We start from the raw sequence: 19,447 nt of genomic DNA, 5'->3' as shown, positions 1-19,447 counted from the left end.
GGTGAACAGCTGGGCTCCAGTAGGTGCTTCTGCCATGATGTGCTATGCTGCCACAGCACCAAAAGCAGTGGGTCAGTGGTTCAACTGATCATGGATTGAAACTGAGCCACAAAAAGTCTTTTCTCCTACGTTGATTATCTCAGGTATTTGTTACAGTAATGGAAAACCAACACTAGGAGTTGGCTCCAACATCAATTTGAGCCCATGACAAACATGAAAAAACAAAGCAGTTCACTGATTCCTTTATTTATTTGGGAGGTAGGACGAGGGCTGCAGAGAGGGATCACAGGAAAATTACTTATAGTGAAAGGGTCAAGAAAGGTCTGCGGGGACCCACCTGGAAAGCAATGATACTGTTTCTGTAGTTGAAAAGGCATGTCTGAAAGTACCTGATGGGAATTTTGTAATAAAGCCTACCTTTATGAATGAGTACAGTGGAATACTACTTAGTACATTCATACATGTTTCTACCATCTTGATATTTTTATATATACAGTATATGATCTGTTTTTATAAATGTACAGCTTGGGAAAAAAAAAGAGATCTTTCTTATAATAAGTACAACATTAAACATAACCAACATGGGCCAGCCACATTCCAATTGAAGACCCAGAAAGCAAGGCTGACAGCTCAATGCCCAGCCCCTTTTCTGCCTTGCAGCCTGATGGCCCCAGCACAGGTAAATCAGTGCTCCTGAGGGCTCAGAGTCCAACCTGCCCCTGGCATTTGCACAGTAAGTGCCTATTCACACCAAGCCCAAACTGCAGAGGGTGGGTCCTCCCTGAAGGAAAGTGGCAGAGAGGAATGTGTGTGTCAGGTATGGAAAACAGGAATGAAAGAAATGTGCTCTTCTACTAAAGGCACTTGTCAGTGGCCATCTATAGCCAATCTCTAGGCCTGGTGAGCAACTGGGGTGCTTTTGGGTTGAAGCCAACAAAGTCTGAGTGGACCTCACTTATCTTCTCACCAGGTTTAAATACAATAAATAAATCTTGGTGGTGGTTTTGCCCTCCTGGGTTCCTATGAATAGGCTACCTTTTAGGATAAATGGAGTAACACTCCCTGTCCCCAACCCAGACTTTTCCAGAGTCTTCCATGGGAAAGATGCCAGAATAGCTTCAGGTCTTGGAGAAGCAACCGCTCACTGTGGATCAGAAAGGGAGTCTCCAAATGTCCCCTCCCCTGTCTGTGCCTGGAGCTCCTCTGCCCCATGTGTCAGTCTCTGGGTTCTTCAGATCTTGGTCACATAGTTGTTGGGAAACAAGCCCTGCTTGCCTCGTAGTCGACCTGTCCACCAGCCAGAAGGATCTGCAGGGGGAGAAAGAGGTGATTCAAATGACTTCATCCATGCTCTTTTCACTTCTTTGTTTTGTGTTATTATGAAAAAGTTTGTTGTGAAAAGTGACCCTCTCCACCATGGCAGATACAGAAATGTACCACTCAGATGCCCTTTGAAGAAAGAACCTTCAGCAGGGATATGAGGACAGCTTCAACTGTTAGCTCCCATAAGATCCATCCTAGCCAAACCTGCCCAGGGCAGCTGGGAGACTTTGTCAGGTCATGGTGTCCAGCTTCCTCCCCCTTTTCTTTCACCACTCCTAAACCTGTCTCAGAATCTGGAGAACCAGGTCTGTGATGATCCTTCATACACTTGATTTCCCATATTTATTCCAATTCTGTTATGGTTTGGATCTAAAATGCTCATGTGTTAAAGGTCCCCAAGGTAGCATGTTCAGAGATAAGACATGTGGAAGGTGATGGGATCATGGGGTTCTAATCTCATCAATAGATTAATTCATAATTTAAAGGGCTATTGGGAGGTTATTTTTAATTTTGAGACAGGGCTTTGCCAAGTTGCCTAGGCTGGTTTTGAAACTATGATCTTCCTGCCCTAGCCTGTAGCTGGGATTAAAGGTGTGCACCACTGTCTGGCCTGATGAACATTTAAGGAGGTGAGGCCTAGTTAGAATAAGTAGGTCACTAGGGGTGTGCACTTGAATGTTGTATCTTGTCCTGGCCTCCCTCTCCCCTGCCCCCTCCCTTTCTGGGTGCCATAAGGTGAATAGTTTGGCGCCACCATGTGCTCCCCATCACGATAGTTGGCCTCATCACAAGAAACCAAAATAAATCTTTCCTCCTTCAGGTTGTTTTCTCAGGTTTTTTTTTTTTTTTTGGTCACAGTGACAGGAAGCTGACTAACAGCTTTACCAGAAATAATTTGGTATATATTCTTTCAGACCTTTTTCCATGTGATTATAAACATGAACAAATCCATTTAAAACAGAAAACAGACCAATTAATACCTATTTATCTAGAACTTCAAAACTTAACAGACATAATCTTTCCATATCTATACTTAATTTTTTAATAGCTGCATTATATGCCAATATTTACATATAACAATTCCCTTATTGAAGGACATTTCTTCCCAATTTTTCATTATTAATACAATAATTGTCCATACATTTATTTTTTCGTACCACGGATTGTGGATTTTTGGTACCAGGGATTGAACCCTTGGGCACTTAACCACAGAGCCACATAGCCCCAGCCCTTTTTTATATTTTATTAAAGACAGGGTCTCATTGAGTTGCTAAGGGTCTCACTGAGTTGGTTAGGTCCTCACTATATTGCTGAGGCTGGCTTTGAAGTTGCAATCCTCCTGCCTCAGCCTCCCGAGCCGCTGAGATTACAGGTATGTGCCACTGTGCCCAGCCATATGTCTATTTTTATGTCCACATGTAAGTAGTTCTGTAAGATAGATTTCTGGGTCAAAGAGCACATACTTCCTATTATATTTTTTTATTATTTTTTTAGTTGAATATGGACAGAATATATTTCATTTATTTTTATGTGGTGCTGAGGATTGAACCCAGTGCCTCACCCATGCAAGGCTAGCACTCTACCACTGAGTCACAACCCCAGCCCTAGTATCTTTATTTTGAAAAAATTATTTTTCGTACTTTCAAGAGGACAATCAGTGAAAACAGATATTCAGATCCCTTCTCTGAGGGGAAAATATATTATCTATTTCTTGTACTTCATGTAAGTCATCATTTAAAAAATTACCCCTTTTGTACACAAATGATAGCATACTGTATGTTCTGCACTTTTAAAAACCTTAACAATATATAGTAACAATTATTTCATATCCATGAACAAAGAGCTCCTGAGGAAGAGAGATAGCTAAGTGGTAAATAAAAGCAGCTTCTGTATTCTCTTCTATAGCTGATAATGTTCCACTGTTCATTATGGTCTGTCTGGTTTTCTGTTGCTTGTTCAGCTTTCTTGAAAATTGCAAACATCCCTCTTCTTTTTCTTATGGTGCTGGGGATGGAACCCTGGACCTTGTGTATGCTAGGCAAGGGCTCAACCACTAAGCCACACTACCAGTCACCTATGTTTTTATACTGTTTTAATATTTACATAGTTGAATCAACAGATCTATTATAGAATTTTTAATATAATTTTTGGGACATCCTTTTTTTTTTTTAATAACTTTTAACTTTATTTATTTATTTATTTTATGTGGTGATGAGGATTGAACCCAATGCCTCATGCTTGCAAAGCAAGCTCTCTTCCACTGAGCCACAATCCCAGCCCAGGGAAATCCTTTTTTTTTCACACTGATATTAACAAAACAATATCATACTTTCTTGACTTTTCTTCTCTTTTTTTAAAGTATTGGGATTGAACCTAGGGGGTGGGGTGGGTACTCTACCACTGAGCTACATCCCCAACCCCCAACCTTTTTTATTTTTTTAGACAAGGTCTTGCTAAGTTATCCAGGGTGGCCTCAAAATTGCAATACTCCTGTCTCAGTTTCCCAAGTAGCTAGGATTATAGGCATGTGCCTAATACTTATCTACTTATATTTGAAATTCATCTTGGTATAGGGAATGAAGAATTAATCTAAAGTAGTTAATTGATGGGGAATTAAAATTTTGGTAATTATTATTTAAAAACAATTTTTTTTAGTTGTAGATGGACACAGTTATATTTATTTATTTATTTGTTTTTATGTGGTGCTGAGGATTGAACCCAGGGCCTCACAGCTGCAAGGCAAGTGCTCTACCACTGAGCTTTAGCCCCAACCCCAAGAGTTTGGTAAATATTGCCAAATTTCTTCTAAAAAAAGATATGTATGTATTTCTCCTACCGTTATTAAGAAGAGTACCTATTTTTTTGGTATGTGGTCATACTGGGGATTAAACCCAGGGCCTCACACATGCTAGGCAGGTGCTTTACCACTGAGCTATATCCCCAGATCCCTATTTTCTTGATTAACTGTAAACATGAGAGTTTATATTCTTAGTGCACTCCACAGTTATAAAAATGAGCTTTCAGTAACTCCTTTGGTAGCAAAACTTGACCTGGACCAATATGGATGTGTTCACAATGTCTTTTCTCACTGAGTGTGGATATTTGTTTGAGTTTAGTTTGACCCACAGGGTTGTTATATAATGTATAGCACATATGTCGTTATTAACTCTCTTAACATCTTCCGTTTTGCCTGGGTTGGGGAAATGTGGACTGTCTCACATTTTAATCTTTGCTGATGTTGTAGGTGAAATGTTGACTCTGCATTTCACTCATTTTACTCATGATCTGTGAGGCTCTGTTGTCTGCTGCCTTAAAGGCTATGTCCATGTTTGGAATGGATTATTTGGCTATGCACATGGAGATGCTACTTATATGTTTAAGATGTTTTTTCTGGTCTACCAAATATTTCACTTTGCTCATGGTGCTTTTCACATATAGAAGGTTGCAAGTGAGCTTTATGTGGTTAACTTCTGCATGGTTTTGTCTTGCATGAAAGCTTTTCCCATCCAAAGATTAATGTTCTAGGTTTTCTTCCATGACTTTGATAATTTTATCATATATTTTTAGATTTTTAACTCAAATCTGTTGCTTATTTTGTGTATGAGGTAGAGATATAACTTCATTTTTCTCTTCAAAATGTAAAGCAATTGTCTATTCTTTCCCCTCTGTTTAAAAATGCTGCATTTATCATATACTAAATACCTATGTATGTGTGATCTGTGTCTAGACTCTATTTCATTTAATTAGATGTTTATCTGTACACTCATAACATAAGTTACAGCATATTTTGAAAACTTCTAGGACTATACATTGTATAAACAAATATATAATTGTTTTATTATAACCAAAATGTGTTATTTCAGTAGAAATTGAAAAATATTGAGAAATGAAAGTAATACTTTTAATTTGAACACTTAAGAAGATTGCATTTAACACTTTGTATAACATTCATATATACACACGAGTATATTTTCACATACATACATATGAGACTATAGTCCAGTTTATAACCTGTTTCCTTTTTCTAATGAACATTTATCATGTCAATAAATAGTACACTTCTATATTATATTTAGTAAAAAAAAAATGTATCAACATTCACTGACTGAATATAGCAGCTTATTTAATCAATATCCTTACTGGATTAGATTTTCTTCAACAGTTTTGCTAAACAAGACTGGTGATAAAAATCTGTGTTTAAGAATTCATTTCAGCTGGACATAGTGGCACATGCCTGTAATCCCAGAGCCTTGAGAGGCTGAGGCAGTAGGATCACGAGTACAAAGCCAGCCTCAACAATTTAGCAAGGCCTAGAGCAATTTGGTGAGATCCTGTCTCAAAAAATAAAGGATTGGAGATGTGGCTTAGTGGTTAAGCGTCTCTGGATTCAATCCCCAGTACCAAAAAGAAAAAAGTTTGTTTCAACCCTGATATCTTTGAGGAGGACACTAAAAAGCCTGTAGACAACTAGAACAATAACACTCAGAGGCCATTTTGAGGGAAACTGTCCAGGGTCCATAATTCTCCTTATAATGAACTCATATGATGAAGGAACCTGTTAAAATTCCTGGAACTATCCTGAAAGTTAAATTTGCCCCAAACTACTGTCCACTCAGTTTGTGCTTGCTCTGTTTATAAACCATGAATGGCTCCTCACTCTCTTCACAAGTTCTCTGAAGCCTGATATTCGGGACCTTCTATCCTCAGGCCATTTCTACCATCTTCTCATCTCTATGACATCTCTTTGGGGATTCTGTATCATGGTCAAGGATCAACTTGCTTTAATCTGCTTTTTCTGGTCTTCATGAGTTTTCTGTCTCTGTCCTAAGAGAACTCTTCCTATCTTTCACCACAAACTTCAATAGGGACTCTTTTGACAACTTAAGTCAGTTATCTTTGGTTTTATGTTTTCATAAACACTTATCTTTGCTCCCAAGTTAAGAAAGCCCTCAGCCAAGCCTAACCTCTTTGACAATGGACACTCTAGGTTGCTTCTCTGGCTTCTATTCTATCTACCTTCACTATCAAGAAACTTGAGGTTTGAGTTGGGTAGACCTCCACCTATTTTCTAGGGCCATTCCTTGCAGGACTAAGCCACTCAGGGTACAGTCTTTGTCTTGCTACTGAACTTGATAGAGGGATGGGCAACTGACTAATTTGGTCCAATCGGACTGAAATTTAGGACTTTTGTCCAGTGGTTAAGAAGAAGTTTCAGAGGTAAGGCAGATTTCATACATGTCCTGCAATTCTGCTTCCTTTTTGCCACCACTAACAAAAAAATGGCTTGAGAAGGGAGTACATACAAAGAAGAGGGCAGAACTAAATGAAGCATTAAAAAGAAAAGGAAGCTGGCATCTTGAACAAATAGCCTCAGGCCTGACCTGCCTCTACACATTTCAGTCAGAGAAGCCCATAAATTCCCTTCATGTTTAGACTAGTTATATAGCAAAGTAACTGCATATTCTTTGTGTACAGCCAGTCATGCACTTACCTTCTTTGATAATATCAATAATGTCATTGGCATTAAAGCTGAGTTCATCTGTGTCCTGAGCATCATAGGCATACAAAGCCTTGCATTGTGGCACCTGGGGCTTGGGCTTGGGCTGAGGCTTTGGTCTGCCACCTGCTGGTGGAGGCCGACTGGTGGTCTGTCTGCGGACACTGTGGAGAGAGTGGAAGAAAATGAGAGATGGGAACCAACAGGGGCAGCAGTACGTATGGTGGTTTGCAGCATGGGTGGACATTGTTTTATTCAAGTTTAAACCTACTTAGAAGCTATATGGCCCAGAGCGCACTCCCTGAACTTCCTCCAAGAATAAAAATACCCTCTCTGACATAGCTCTTTATAAACATTAACTGCTGTTATTATCATGTCCTCAGCATAGAAAGAAATGTGAAAAAGACATCTAAACATTTAAATAATGAAGTCACATATCTATTCCTTCTTCCCCAACTTTGGAAACATAACATTTTCCAGTGCCACAGAAGCATGCGGGTACTTCTTTTTAACTGCATTCCCTTCCAGAATTAACTCTGCATTTTCTATCAGTAATTCTCCTGCTTGTCTTTACTGTTTTACCACACATGCAAATATGCTTGAACAACATCCTGTCTGCTGTTTTTGTAGCTGTATAAAAGGAATCATTGTATGTTTTTCAGATGTGCCCTGTTGAATGTAGTTGTAGTTCACTCATCCTTGCTGCTTTACACTATCAATTGCATGAACATGCCACAACTTACTCATCCAGTCTTGTGCTGAAGATCATTTGGAATAGTTCCAGTTTTCACTATTATGAATAAATATTTCTGTGAATATTCTCATACAGGAGTATATCCAGTTTCTTAAAATCAGCATTAGTGATGTTTGGGACTGGATAATTCTTTGTTGTGTGGGGTATGTGTGCGCGTGCACTTTCTTTGCACTGAAGGGGATTTAGCAGCATCCCTGGCCTCTTCCCTGACCTCTACCTACTGGATGCCAGGACCAATCCCCCATAATGGTCGTCAAAAATATGTCCAGTGTTTTAACACTAACCAAGATCCTTGAGCTTTGAATTTCTTCTTTATCTATACACTGTGCTATTCAAGTCATCATTCATAGTGTCCCAAGGCATGTAACTATAACTTGTTCCATTTTAGCAGTCTCTTTAAACTTGTATCTGAAACAATAAATGTTTATAAAAAGCATTTTTGATAGGGAAACAAGAATCATCCCCCCCCCACTTGGCTTAAAAACAAATCAGGGTAAAGCCTATATATTCATTTGCTATAAAAGAAATTTAAAATTTCTTTCAAAAAGTGTTGAGTAGAAACTCAAAGTCTGGGAATGGCTCTTAGGTCTGTCATGTCTGTTAACACCTACACAACAGAAGGAGGGAGGAAAAGGGTCTTTCTAGCCCTTAAATTCTGAAATGAATAATCACATTCAATTTTGGGCTGGCTCTTGAAGGCCACAGCACAATGTCCTTGCTAAAGTCCTGAACTGACAGATGTTCATTGGGAGAGAGGGGACTGACTGGCAGCCCCAGCAGGGGTGGGGCTCCTTAGATGGCTCTTTCCATACCCTGAGTGGGAGGGAACAAATCCCGAAGCTATTCTGGCTCCATTTCTCTCAGGCCAACATACACAAAGCACTTTTCTCTGATGGCAGAGGAAAGGCATCTTATAAATCATTAGCATGACTTCACTTCCTACCTAGTGTCCACTGGAAATCCCCATTCTCTGTTGGAGAAGTGCTGGCGGCTCTGAAAGCTGGCCAAGCAGGCAGGCTTTTGATGAAGCACCCTATATATTGGGGATGTGTCAGCATTTGGTTAATAAGAGCTGTTAGCCTGGATATCAGAAGTCATCTGACTTCCCAGCAGCAAGGAATATAAGGGAGTGGGCTGTGCACCAGAACACCCCTGGGGCGGGGGAGGAAGCCTGCAGCCCAGCAGTAGAGCATACTGTTGGAAGTGCATGTGCTCAATGCACACATACATGTTTTTGTATACACCTGTTGTCCTCAGAGAGATATGTGGCCTCTTGTATGTCAGCGGGGGAATGAGTTGGTGTAGATAACAGAGGCCTCTGGAGTTCAAATAGTGTTAGAACTTAGTTACAGTTGCCTACTGGGGGAGGGAGTGAGACTATTTAGAGGGAAGATAAAATGAGTGAATCCCTGAGAGAAGACTATCTACATGGGCAGCCATGTGGCATCACTACCACCAATCCCTGCTCTGTCTGCCTCCTGCTCTGACCAAGTCCTCTCTCTTCTTCCTCCTTCATGTCTTTTCTGCCAAATAATTCCTTTCTGAGACTTAAGTATCACCTTAAATCTGACCATCACCTTAGCTTAGTTTTAATTAGTTCACTCCATCTCCCCCTGAAAATCTTTCTAACAGCTTCTCTCTGCTCTTAGGAAAAAGACCAAAACCCTTTATGGCACCTACAAAGTCTCTGCCAGGTATGTCCCCAGCTCACATTCCAGCTGCACATTGTGCCACACTGGTGCCTTCCTACATTTCTTCATTAGCCCCAGCTGATGGTAGAACTCCTTGTCTCCACACCCCTAGCTTGCATCCTATTTACCTTGAAAGGCAATATTTTGTGCCCAAGATCAGGAACAAACAAGGATGTCAGTGATTACCATTCCTGTTCAGTACCATACTAGAAACTCTGGCCAGGGCTTTTAGGCACAAAAATTAAAAGGCATCCAGACTGGGAAAATAGTGGAAATACCTTTACTTGCAGATGAGATTATCTTGCATAGAAACAATTTTAAGGAATAAACTAAAAAACTATTAGAATAAGTGAATTATTAAGATGCTAGAATTTTTTTATACAATATAAAATCCACATATAAAACTCAGCTATATCTCTATGCATAGCAAGAAATCCAAAAATGAAATTGAGAAAACAATCCCACATCAAAAAAGAACACTTAGAAATAAATTTAACAACAGTATGATTCTATTTATGTGAAATGTCCATAACAGGTTAGTCTAGATTGATAGAAAATAGACTAGTAACTACATAGGGCTGGGGTAGTGAATATGGGAATGGTGTTTTGGGGGGGTGATGAAAATGTTTTAAGTTAACTTATGATGATGTTTACACAACTCTGAATATACTGAAAAAATGTTGAACTATACATTTTAAACAGATTAATTTTGTGGTATATAAATGATATCTGAATGAAGTTTTTTTTTTTTTAAAAAAAAGTAAATAGGGGAGGTTTGCACAATTCTCCGAATGTACTGAAAACTGTTGAACTGAACATTTTAAATGGGTTCATTTTATGGTATATAAATCACATCTCACATGAAGTTGCTTTTTTTAAAAAAAGGAAATACAATGGGCCTCTTTGGGTTGTGCAATGCATCATTAAGCCCTGGAGTGTCCCTGCTGGCTTGTATGTCAGGCAGCTGCTGGGGGGTGTCCTAGGCACAGGTCAGAGTGAAGGTGGGGAGGATCATTCAAACACCTGACTGCCCAAAGCCCCTGCATGAACTTTGATCCCAAGGCTTCAGTGGCCACTTCCTCAGGATAAATGGCTATTGGTCAAAGCAGAAAAAGTATTATCTGGGGAATTGGGGTTCCTGTGTAGACCCATGGAAACAGCTGGTTTGATTGTTCTAGGCCCAAAACAAATGCTACCATGCTGGAAACACAAGGCCATTAAGCTCTTGAATGAATGGAGTTCACAGCACTTTACAGCTGGAGATGAGAAAGACCAGGGAAGTTTTGAGACAAGGTGTTTTCTGGGTAGCAGAGGGTAAACAGATTTGGAGAAGGAGTGGATGGGTGGGTGGAGGTGGAGAAGAGCTCTGCCTGTTGCATTAGGAATGGCTACATTAAGGCAACACTGAGGTCAGCCTGGTCTGGCTCTTCCCTGTAGCTAAGAAGAGATGCAAAGTTCTCTAAGAGGATACCACGTTCCCAAAGTGATCTAGAGTCAGAGCATGAATCTCCTTCCCATGACCATCTTGCCTCATTCTCACACCTGTCTGCACTCTTGTGAGTGTCAGTACATGGGATGTCTCCTGGGAGCCCGAGTCTTAGCTGTCTGAAGTACAGGCAAACTTGCCTTAGCTGGGCTTGCTCTGCAGCAGGCATTTTCATAGATGCTCCTTCATTTAACTCTCGTGACACTCCTGTGAAATAACTAATGGAGGTTCTTGGGATTACACGGGTCAATGCAGTAGGATATGCATAAGACTCTTTGAGCTCCAGCCGCACTGACTGCTCTGGCTCACAGATCTGGTCAGGCTCCCATGGCCTGTCCCCCAAGCCCCAAGCAGCATGGCCAATTCCTGCTCAGGCCCCAGAGCTCTTTTCCATCACCACTTTCTCACATCCAGACAAATGCCTTACCATTTCTGCTCATAGCCCATGTGTCCTTCAGAGCAGGGGTCTGACTATATAGTGACTTGTGTAACTATGAGGCTAACCCCCTGAGAAGACAGTAGGCACCATGGGACAGGGCCTGAAACTTTCTGTGCTCACCACTGTGGTCCCCAGCCCTGGGAACACAGTGTAGCTCAAACTATAGGCTCTGATAGGGTGACAGAGTAAAGCAGGAGGGGGACATTGACTACCAGTCAGTGTGCCAAGTTTGAGGCCTGGCTCTACCATGGGCTGGCACATATTCTAGTCACTTCACCTCTTTCAGGGCTTAGGGTCTCCATCTGTAAAACATGAAACAATTCAAGCAATGGTCCCAGTCCTTTTTCTAATTCTAACAAAACTTTACAGAGAGCGTTCTACTGTAAGATGTATACAGGAAGTCTGCTGATGAAGCAGTGACAGTCCACAGTTCACCAAGCTGGAAACCTCTAAATTCTAGTGTAGGACACAGTCCACCAGAATAGCCATTTTTCCAGCTCTGTTAGGCCCCAACAGTCTCAAAAACCCAATTCCCTTTCTGTCACTAGGTGGCGATCCTGTGTAATTAATAATGAGACAAAATGACTTTCAGCAAACTGCAAAAAAATGATTAATGAGGACTTTTAGGCATCAGGGGTGTCAACTCCCAGCCGAGGAGACTGGCCAACCTAGTGAAGGAGGGGTTATAGACCTTCTTACACAGCAAACAAAATCCTTATGCCCACTGAGTTGGAATGAGCTCAGGCCAGCTTGTGAGAGTCTATTGTTTAAACTTTCAGGAATTTTGTGAAGTAGTTGTTAAACAAGGTCATTATTAAAAGTTAAATCATATGAACTTACAATAGAATATGTTGTATTAGAAGGACAATAAATACTTATGACTCATCCCTTCCTAAATATTTTACTTCTCTCTATGCTCTTCAAGTTATTCATGTCTATGATGTGTGCTAGAAATACCATGTAATGGTGTGCAACTGCCTATCATTTCCCAACTCTGCTCAGTGGTAGCCATGCTGGGTAGCTTGAAGTTGGCCATGTGTTAGTATTTAACCACAGAGAATGGTAAATGTTACAACTCAGGCCCCTTTTATCCTGAGTTGCCATTGTTTGTCAGCAAACTAGTGTTTTCATGGTATCCTTCCAATAACCCACATTCATTCTGGTCTAAAATTGTTTGCCTACATTTGTACTAGCTATGCAGGATTTAGATAATTTTGACACCTCTGGTATTTTGTGATATTTGAATTTCTAATAAACCTCACAGGATTAAAAACTGTGCTATAAAAACAATTCTTTCATTGGGATAATGGGGGTTGCATCAAGAATTTCAGACTAATAATTTCAAACAATTATTAATCCTGTTGACATTTCAAATATAAAGGTTTATATATTTGTGTGTGTGTGCATATATATAAATGCACACACACATACATGTTAGTATATAGTTATAAAACTATATATCACTGAGCAAATGTTTCATTATATGTCATTTTTGTACAACAAAATTTACTTTTCCTAGTACTTGAGCCATCATTTCAGAGCAATTTGTACACTTTCCACTCTTACCCATTAACATAAACACATGAAGGAGAAGAACTATAGCAGCTTTTTTTTTTTTTTTTAAGCAGGTTCTTTTTTTTCCTGAGGCAGCATTAGATCTCAAATATAATCACCTTACAATCCATAGGGTAAATAATGTTTCCTGATGAAAGAAGCATATTACATCTGGTTTGCTTCATGAAAATTTGCACTATAAGTTACATGCTCTATTAGTAACTGAGGAAGACCAGGGAATGCCTTTGGGCCAAGATGTTAGGATGCCAGCTGACACAAGGTTTCTTGGTCACTTGTCAAATCTCACCATAGACCAAGGCCCACCAAAAAACAAAACCCTAAATGATGTCAAATTTCTCCAAATTGAGGGCTACTTGTCTGCCCTGGTCATATTGCTCATTTCCCATGGGATATGGGTTGTTATGGTTATTGGGGCTAAGTCCTAATTTAGTTGGAATATACAGAGCAAAAAAGAAGTTTGTGACTTTTATTTAAGTTGTCCAAATAGAGTTCTAGTGTCTAGTGACTGTTGCAATGTGACCAGACAACTCTGCTCTGCTGTTGGTCTGTGCCACAGACAGCAGCACAGCTATTCTTGTGGATGTGCTGGGGAAAAGGGCTCTCCCTGTCTTGGTTTCCTGTGGCTGCCCATTTCCCCCATTAAAGCAAGCAATGTCTTTCTTTAAATTTATTTTTTAGTTATAGGTGGACACAATATCTTTATTTTATTTTTATGTGGTACTGAGGATCAAACCCAGGGCCTCATGCATGGTAGGCGAGTGCTCTACCTCTGAGCCACAATCCAGCCCAAGGCAAGCAATGTCTAAAGCATAGACCTTCAGAGTCCAAAACTTATGTAGGCCAGAAATTTTGGTGTTTTTGTTTTGTTTTTCTTCCTCCTGCTTTTTGGAGTGCTGGGCATAGAATCCAAGGTCTTGCACATGCTAGGCAAGTGCTCTACCAGAGCAAAATCTCCAGCCCTTGGGTTCTTGAGGACAAAGCCTCTAAGCTAGGGAATACCCACTTCTCAATTCTGGCAGAATATTAAAATTTCCCTTTAAGACAGATGAATAATGATAATGAAACAAATGCAAAAGAATTTTCTGGCTTGGGTTGTTCCATAGTGGTAGAGCACATGCCCAGCATGTGTGAAATCCTGGGTTCAATTCACAGTATCTCAAAAAGCTGAAAACAAAACCAAATTCAAGTTGCATTGTGATTTACAGTATACAAAGCCTTTATTTATTTATTGACTTTAACTCAGAGGGACTGGGCCAAAGAGCCACATCTCCAGCCCAATTTTGTTATTTTATTTAGAGACAGGGTCTCACTGAGTTGTTTAGTGCCTCGCTTTTGCTGAGACTAACTCTGAACTCATGATCCTCCTGCCTCAGCCTCCCAAGCCACTGGGATTATAGGCATGTGTACCATGCCTGGCCTTTATTTACTCTTTAAGAGAACTCTGAGGAGTAAGTTTTAAAATTATTGTCTTATTATTATTTCTACTGCATGTGAGCATACTAAGGCATAGGATGTTTAACTAACTAAATGACAAGTATCAGGTATCACACAGAAGGCACATGGGAAGTTGGCTCAGTGTCTGAGTGCTTGCCTAGCATGCACAGGGTCCTGAGTTCAAGCACAACAAACAAAGTAACACAAAACCTCAATAAATAATCTGATGAATGAAACAAAAAGGAAAAAAATGGGACCAGACTCATACCCAGTTCTTGCTATTACAAATCCTACTGTCTGCATTCCCCCATGCTATCCTTTGTGACCTTTCAAGAAGGTCCCAGGCTCATATGAGAGTGTGCCTTGTCTCTGCCAGGGAGAGCTGCAATTAGGCTTTCAAATATCACCTCTTTGTTGGGCAAATGTGAAATATATGTCTTGAAATTCCAAGACGGAAAATAATGGCATTTTACTTCTGGCTCTTTAAATATGCTCTGTTCCAAAAGGTTGAATCTATAAACATTACTGGAAATGTGGGAATGGATGCCAGGAATTCCTGAACTCCATGTCTGCCTGGGCCAGGTTAAATCTGCTGCTCCTATAGATTACCGGTTGAGAAATATTGCTATTGGATGCTTTTTGGAAATTTTTAGCACTTTGAAAATATGACTCCATTAGGAGAGTCTTGATGAGAGACATACAGGCAGCATTTAAATATTTCTTTTGACCCCAGCTTTGTGGTGTGGCCAGAAGCTCTAGCCTGAGCACTTACATTATTTTTCTGTTTCCCCAACTTGAGTTGGATCAATCTCTGGAGTATATAAAATTTACTGAAGTTGTCCTCTCATGAAACAGACCACAGGATTAAAAAGGGGAATAGACATTTCCAGTCTGAGTTTTAATGATTCCAATAATGATTATGCACGTTAGGAGGAAAAGTTGCAAAGCATTCCTAAAAGTGTGCCTAAGAAGACAGGGCAAAGGTGGAGGAGCAGGCTTTTACCTGGCTGTTGCCTAGCCTCTTCCCTTTCCTTTAGAATCAGAAAAAAATCTTTAATCTGAATCAGACTTTTCAGAAGCTATGCTAAGGGATAATGATTCCCTCTGCATATCTCTCAGTGTTTTTTGAAGAATGATGATAACAACAAAGACAACAATGGCTACATGTGAGTAAGTATTGCAATACAAGGGTACAGAATGCAGCTGGGATGGAAATTAATTTAGTGAAGTCTTCATGCTCTCTCCAAAAACAACTGACTGAACAACAACAACAAAAAAAGATACTTTCCTGAATTAACCTTAGGTGCTAATTACATCATTTGATTTAGTCCATATTACTTGATCAAAAAGAAGTGATTGCATATGCTAAATATGTCTATAATGAAAAGTACATTGAGGGAAGGAGAACAGAAAGATAAACATAGGGTGTGAAAGCCCAGGAAAGAAAAACTATAGCAGACTTATTTATGAATTGATAAATTCAAGATGACTGTTTAGAATTTTGATGTAAATAGGAAGACTCATGTATCTGAGAGTAAAGGGTCAAAGCTCAGGATACCAAACTTCCAATGTGCTCCAATAACCTCCCATGGAATAAATGCAATTAGTGTTTTCTTGGCAAAGAGTAGAAGCTGTTAAATTTAGGTAACCACAAGGCTCCTGAAATGCCATGTCTGCAGTCCCTGGCAACATCAGACACTCTTAATTTTCACATTTATATGTTTTAGAAAATAAATATTAAGACAGAACTCAGCCTTTGACCAAGTTCCTGTTTTCTAAGGAATGTCTGCATGGCAGACTGAAGTGTATAAAGAGGAGGCTGGCTAGGATTCTTGTAGCTATTGGACTTAGCATGCTTAATAATAGAGTTTTCCACACAACAGTCAGGAAAATGGAAGTGCCTAGTGGATGAAGGTGTCCTCTCCTTCCAGCCTCTCATAGCCAGTCTCCAAGATAGTACTGCCTGTGCCTGGTCTTTAGACCTGGAGGTGGTAAAGGGTAAGAGAAGACTAAAACAGGGAACCACACCGCGGAGGACTGGAAGGGAGCAGCCTCAGTTAAGACACAATGTTCCTAAATTGCCTACTTTTGGCTGACAGATGCTCCCAGCTGGCCCATGTGCAAGCCTGTAACTTGCAAAGCAGGCTGAAAAGATGGTCTTATTTGCCAAAACCAAACCGAGTAGGAAGCTAGCAGGCAGAGCTAAGAGATCTGGTGCATTCTGTTGACTGCTTTTAATTCCCTGCCTACTTTGGGAAACCAAACTGGGTCTAGGAGAAATCGTATGACTATTTTAATGATGTTCTCCATCTGAATAGTCTGGGTGTGGGTTATAGAGTGAAAAATCCCATTACCTTAATAGCATATTTGGAATGTACCTTTAAAGAGAACCTCCCCTGGCTTTATCAATCACACAATAGTGCAACACTGGCATTGCCTGGAAACTTGGTAGAAATGTAAATTCTCGGGCCCTACCCCAGACCTATAGATATAGCCCCCTGGAAGTAGGCTGATAAATTTTCCAGGTGATTCTGATCAACAGAATTTGAGAACTACTGCTTTAGATTAATCCAGTCAGGTAAAACCTGGCCATTAGAACTGTAAGGATAGCTACTTACCCAGGACTGGGGGAAAGGAAGTAAAGAAAGAGAGAGAGAGTATATGGGCAAGAGAATGCACACACTAGTGAAGGTTGGTGTTCACCCTCCTGATGGTCATCCTAGTATTTAGTGGGGTATTTAGTGGGGATTAAACACAGAGGCACTCTGCCATTGAACTACATTCCCAGCCCATGCCCCCTCCACCACCACCTTTTTGAGACAGGGTATTGTTAATTTCCTGAGGCTGGACTTGAACTTGCAGTCTTCCTGTCTCACCCTCCTAAATTGCTGGAATTTCAGACATATAACCCCATGCCTGGCCCTGATGGCCATCTTTATGATCTAACTAAGGTGTTTTCCAAACTGTGACCCAAATGGGGTAATGATGTAGGACTTGCTAGGGGAAAAGGAATACCGTGAGAGAACATGGTAAAGTTTCTACCAAGTTTGTGATCTTTAGGAGGAAGTGTCCAAATCAGGAAAAAATATTTAACAGTGGTGGGTGAAGGAAGGAGTTATTGTTTCTGTCCCAGCACAGGTCTGTTTTGTACACAAGTCTCCTAATCATTTAAAACTTCTTCACTGGGGCTGGGGATGTGGCTCAAGCGGTAGCGCGCTCGCCTGGCGTGCCTGCGGCCCGGGTTTGATCCTCAGCACCACATACAAACAAAGATGTTGTGTCCGCCAATAACTGAAAAATAAATATTAAAATTCTCTCTCTCTCCTCTCTCTCTCCCTCTCTCACTCTCTCTTTAAAAAAAATAAAATAAAAAAAAATAAAACTTCTTCACTGTTCTATCTAGAGACATGGAAAGAGCAAAAAGCGGAGTGGGCATGAGGGAGGGGAAGAGTAAGAAGGTGGGCTGAAGCAGGCCATTTACTGAATTCAACCTTGCAGAGGAAGATTCCTGAAAGTCACTTGTCCAACTATCATGAGATAATAGTTATCTCATCATCCTCAAGCTACAGTTGACTGAGTAGTCTCCCACCTGCTAAGTAACATGCTAAATATTTTGTGTGTATACTTTTTCCACCCTGTAAGCTTGACGGGTATTACATCAATGTACACAGTTCAAAGAGGTAAAGTAGCAGGTCCAATGTTAGAAAGGAAATAGAAGCTAAAATACTATTCTCTTCCAGGTCTCACTTCCCCCTTCTCTGTCATTTGAGAATATTGCTTATAACATTCTATGCGGTGATTTCCACACACTCTGTGCCTAGGTGTTAAGGTATTCCCTGTATCTCAGGGAAGTTCACCCTTGAGCACCTAGAATGTAGCTGGCGCCAGAGTCTAGTGTTCCCTCACTAGTTTTTCAGCTGGACCTAGTCCTATTCCCCAGGTCATGTCTATTCTCATTTTTACACGGTCAGTCCTTTGAATGTCTACAAGAGTTCTAGGAATCCTTGCCTCCTTAGGCTGAAGAGCCTGGGTTCCTTTCACTGCTCTTCATTTTCTTTTCTAGGAAGGCAGAGAGGCTCTCATGCTGAGGCCACGAAGAGCAGTAGTCTTAAACATCCATATCTCATAGGACACTGGGATGCTATTCTTAATGTTGCTAAGACTCTAAGCAATTATGTTTATGCAACTGCAGGCACAGATGGAAGTAAAAAATCCCATTATTCCTCAATTGTGTCAGACTGAAAAAAAGGTTATAAAGTAATGGAATCTCAGGGCTGAGAGGACCTGTCTTCTACTGTTTCTAAGATAAGCTGTCTCTACAGAATGAAATGCATTGTGAGCTATCAACTTGGCTGCATATTTAGAAATGTCAGCCAAAGCTCCAAAGCTATGGGTCATGAATTACAGCATTTGGGTGGAAAATTGAACTTTAGACTTGTACATTGACAGCCTAGAGAACTCTCTGAACCCTTGGCATAATCAATGGAGATAGAGCTTGCCAGCTTCACATTATAAGAGATGGCAATCTTACCCGGCAGCACCCTGGTCTGGGACCTTGAGGAAATCCAGGCTCTCGGGCGTCTGTGACACTCGGTCAGAGCCTGTGGACTGTTGCCGTGGCAAGGGTGGGCGGACCATGGAGGTATACAGGCTTTTCTGATTGGACCTCTGGTTTCCAGGAATGTGGGGATGTGGCACAAACTGGTTTTTGATGATGCCATTCTGATGGTTTCCTACAGGAAAAGAGAAAAAAAACCAAAGCTTAATTGTTTTCAATTCTTTCCCAAAAGGCTTTCCAAAAAATTACTTTCAGCTACTAGTGAATGGCAAGTGAATTAACATATCAGTTTTCCTATGGAGAGTACTATTGCTAAAATACTGCATGTAGATCTAATAATCTAACTTTTTCCCCCTCAGTTTTACTGAGTTCTGATCAACAAATAAAATTGTATAACTTAAGGTATAACAAAGTGAAAGAGCTAATAATAATACAGAGTAAACTGCCCAGGAAGCACCTGGAAAACTCAGCACATGCTTGTCAAATTTGACAATAGAATCCCCAGATGGTCAGGGTTTTGAAGCCCATGGTCAAGGAAGGCTTGTAGCTAGCTGGCAGGCATGTCCTTGGGCTAAGAAAATTATGAGGCTATGACTCAAGAGGGCAGGCCAACAGATGTTTAAACAGCTGGACATCCATTTTCAAGGGGTCCATCTTATGTGTCTTTGGCAAGAACCTGTTGTGTGCAGT

General features: G+C 40.5%; 1 protein-coding gene across 1 annotated transcript in view; it reads right to left on the bottom strand.

Annotated features, from left to right (window-relative positions):
• Nucleotides 1-230: 230 nt before the first annotated feature.
• Myo1e (myosin IE) overlaps nt 231-19,447 on the bottom strand; it is a 191,603-nt gene continuing 172,386 nt past the window's right edge. The window contains exons 26-28 of the mRNA XM_005316629.5: nt 18,731-18,932; nt 6,815-6,984; nt 231-1,308 (exon numbers count right to left, since the gene is read on the bottom strand). Coding sequence (XP_005316686.1) covers nt 1,232-1,308; nt 6,815-6,984; nt 18,731-18,932 — 449 coding nt within the window. The 3' untranslated portion in view covers nt 231-1,231. The remainder of the gene's footprint in view (nt 1,309-6,814; nt 6,985-18,730; nt 18,933-19,447) is intronic.

Source organism: Ictidomys tridecemlineatus, chromosome 5 (genome assembly GCF_052094955.1).
Source record: "Ictidomys tridecemlineatus isolate mIctTri1 chromosome 5, mIctTri1.hap1, whole genome shotgun sequence".
NCBI classification, from domain to species: domain Eukaryota; kingdom Metazoa; phylum Chordata; class Mammalia; order Rodentia; family Sciuridae; genus Ictidomys; species Ictidomys tridecemlineatus.
This window is presented reverse-complemented; position numbering and strand designations above follow the sequence as displayed.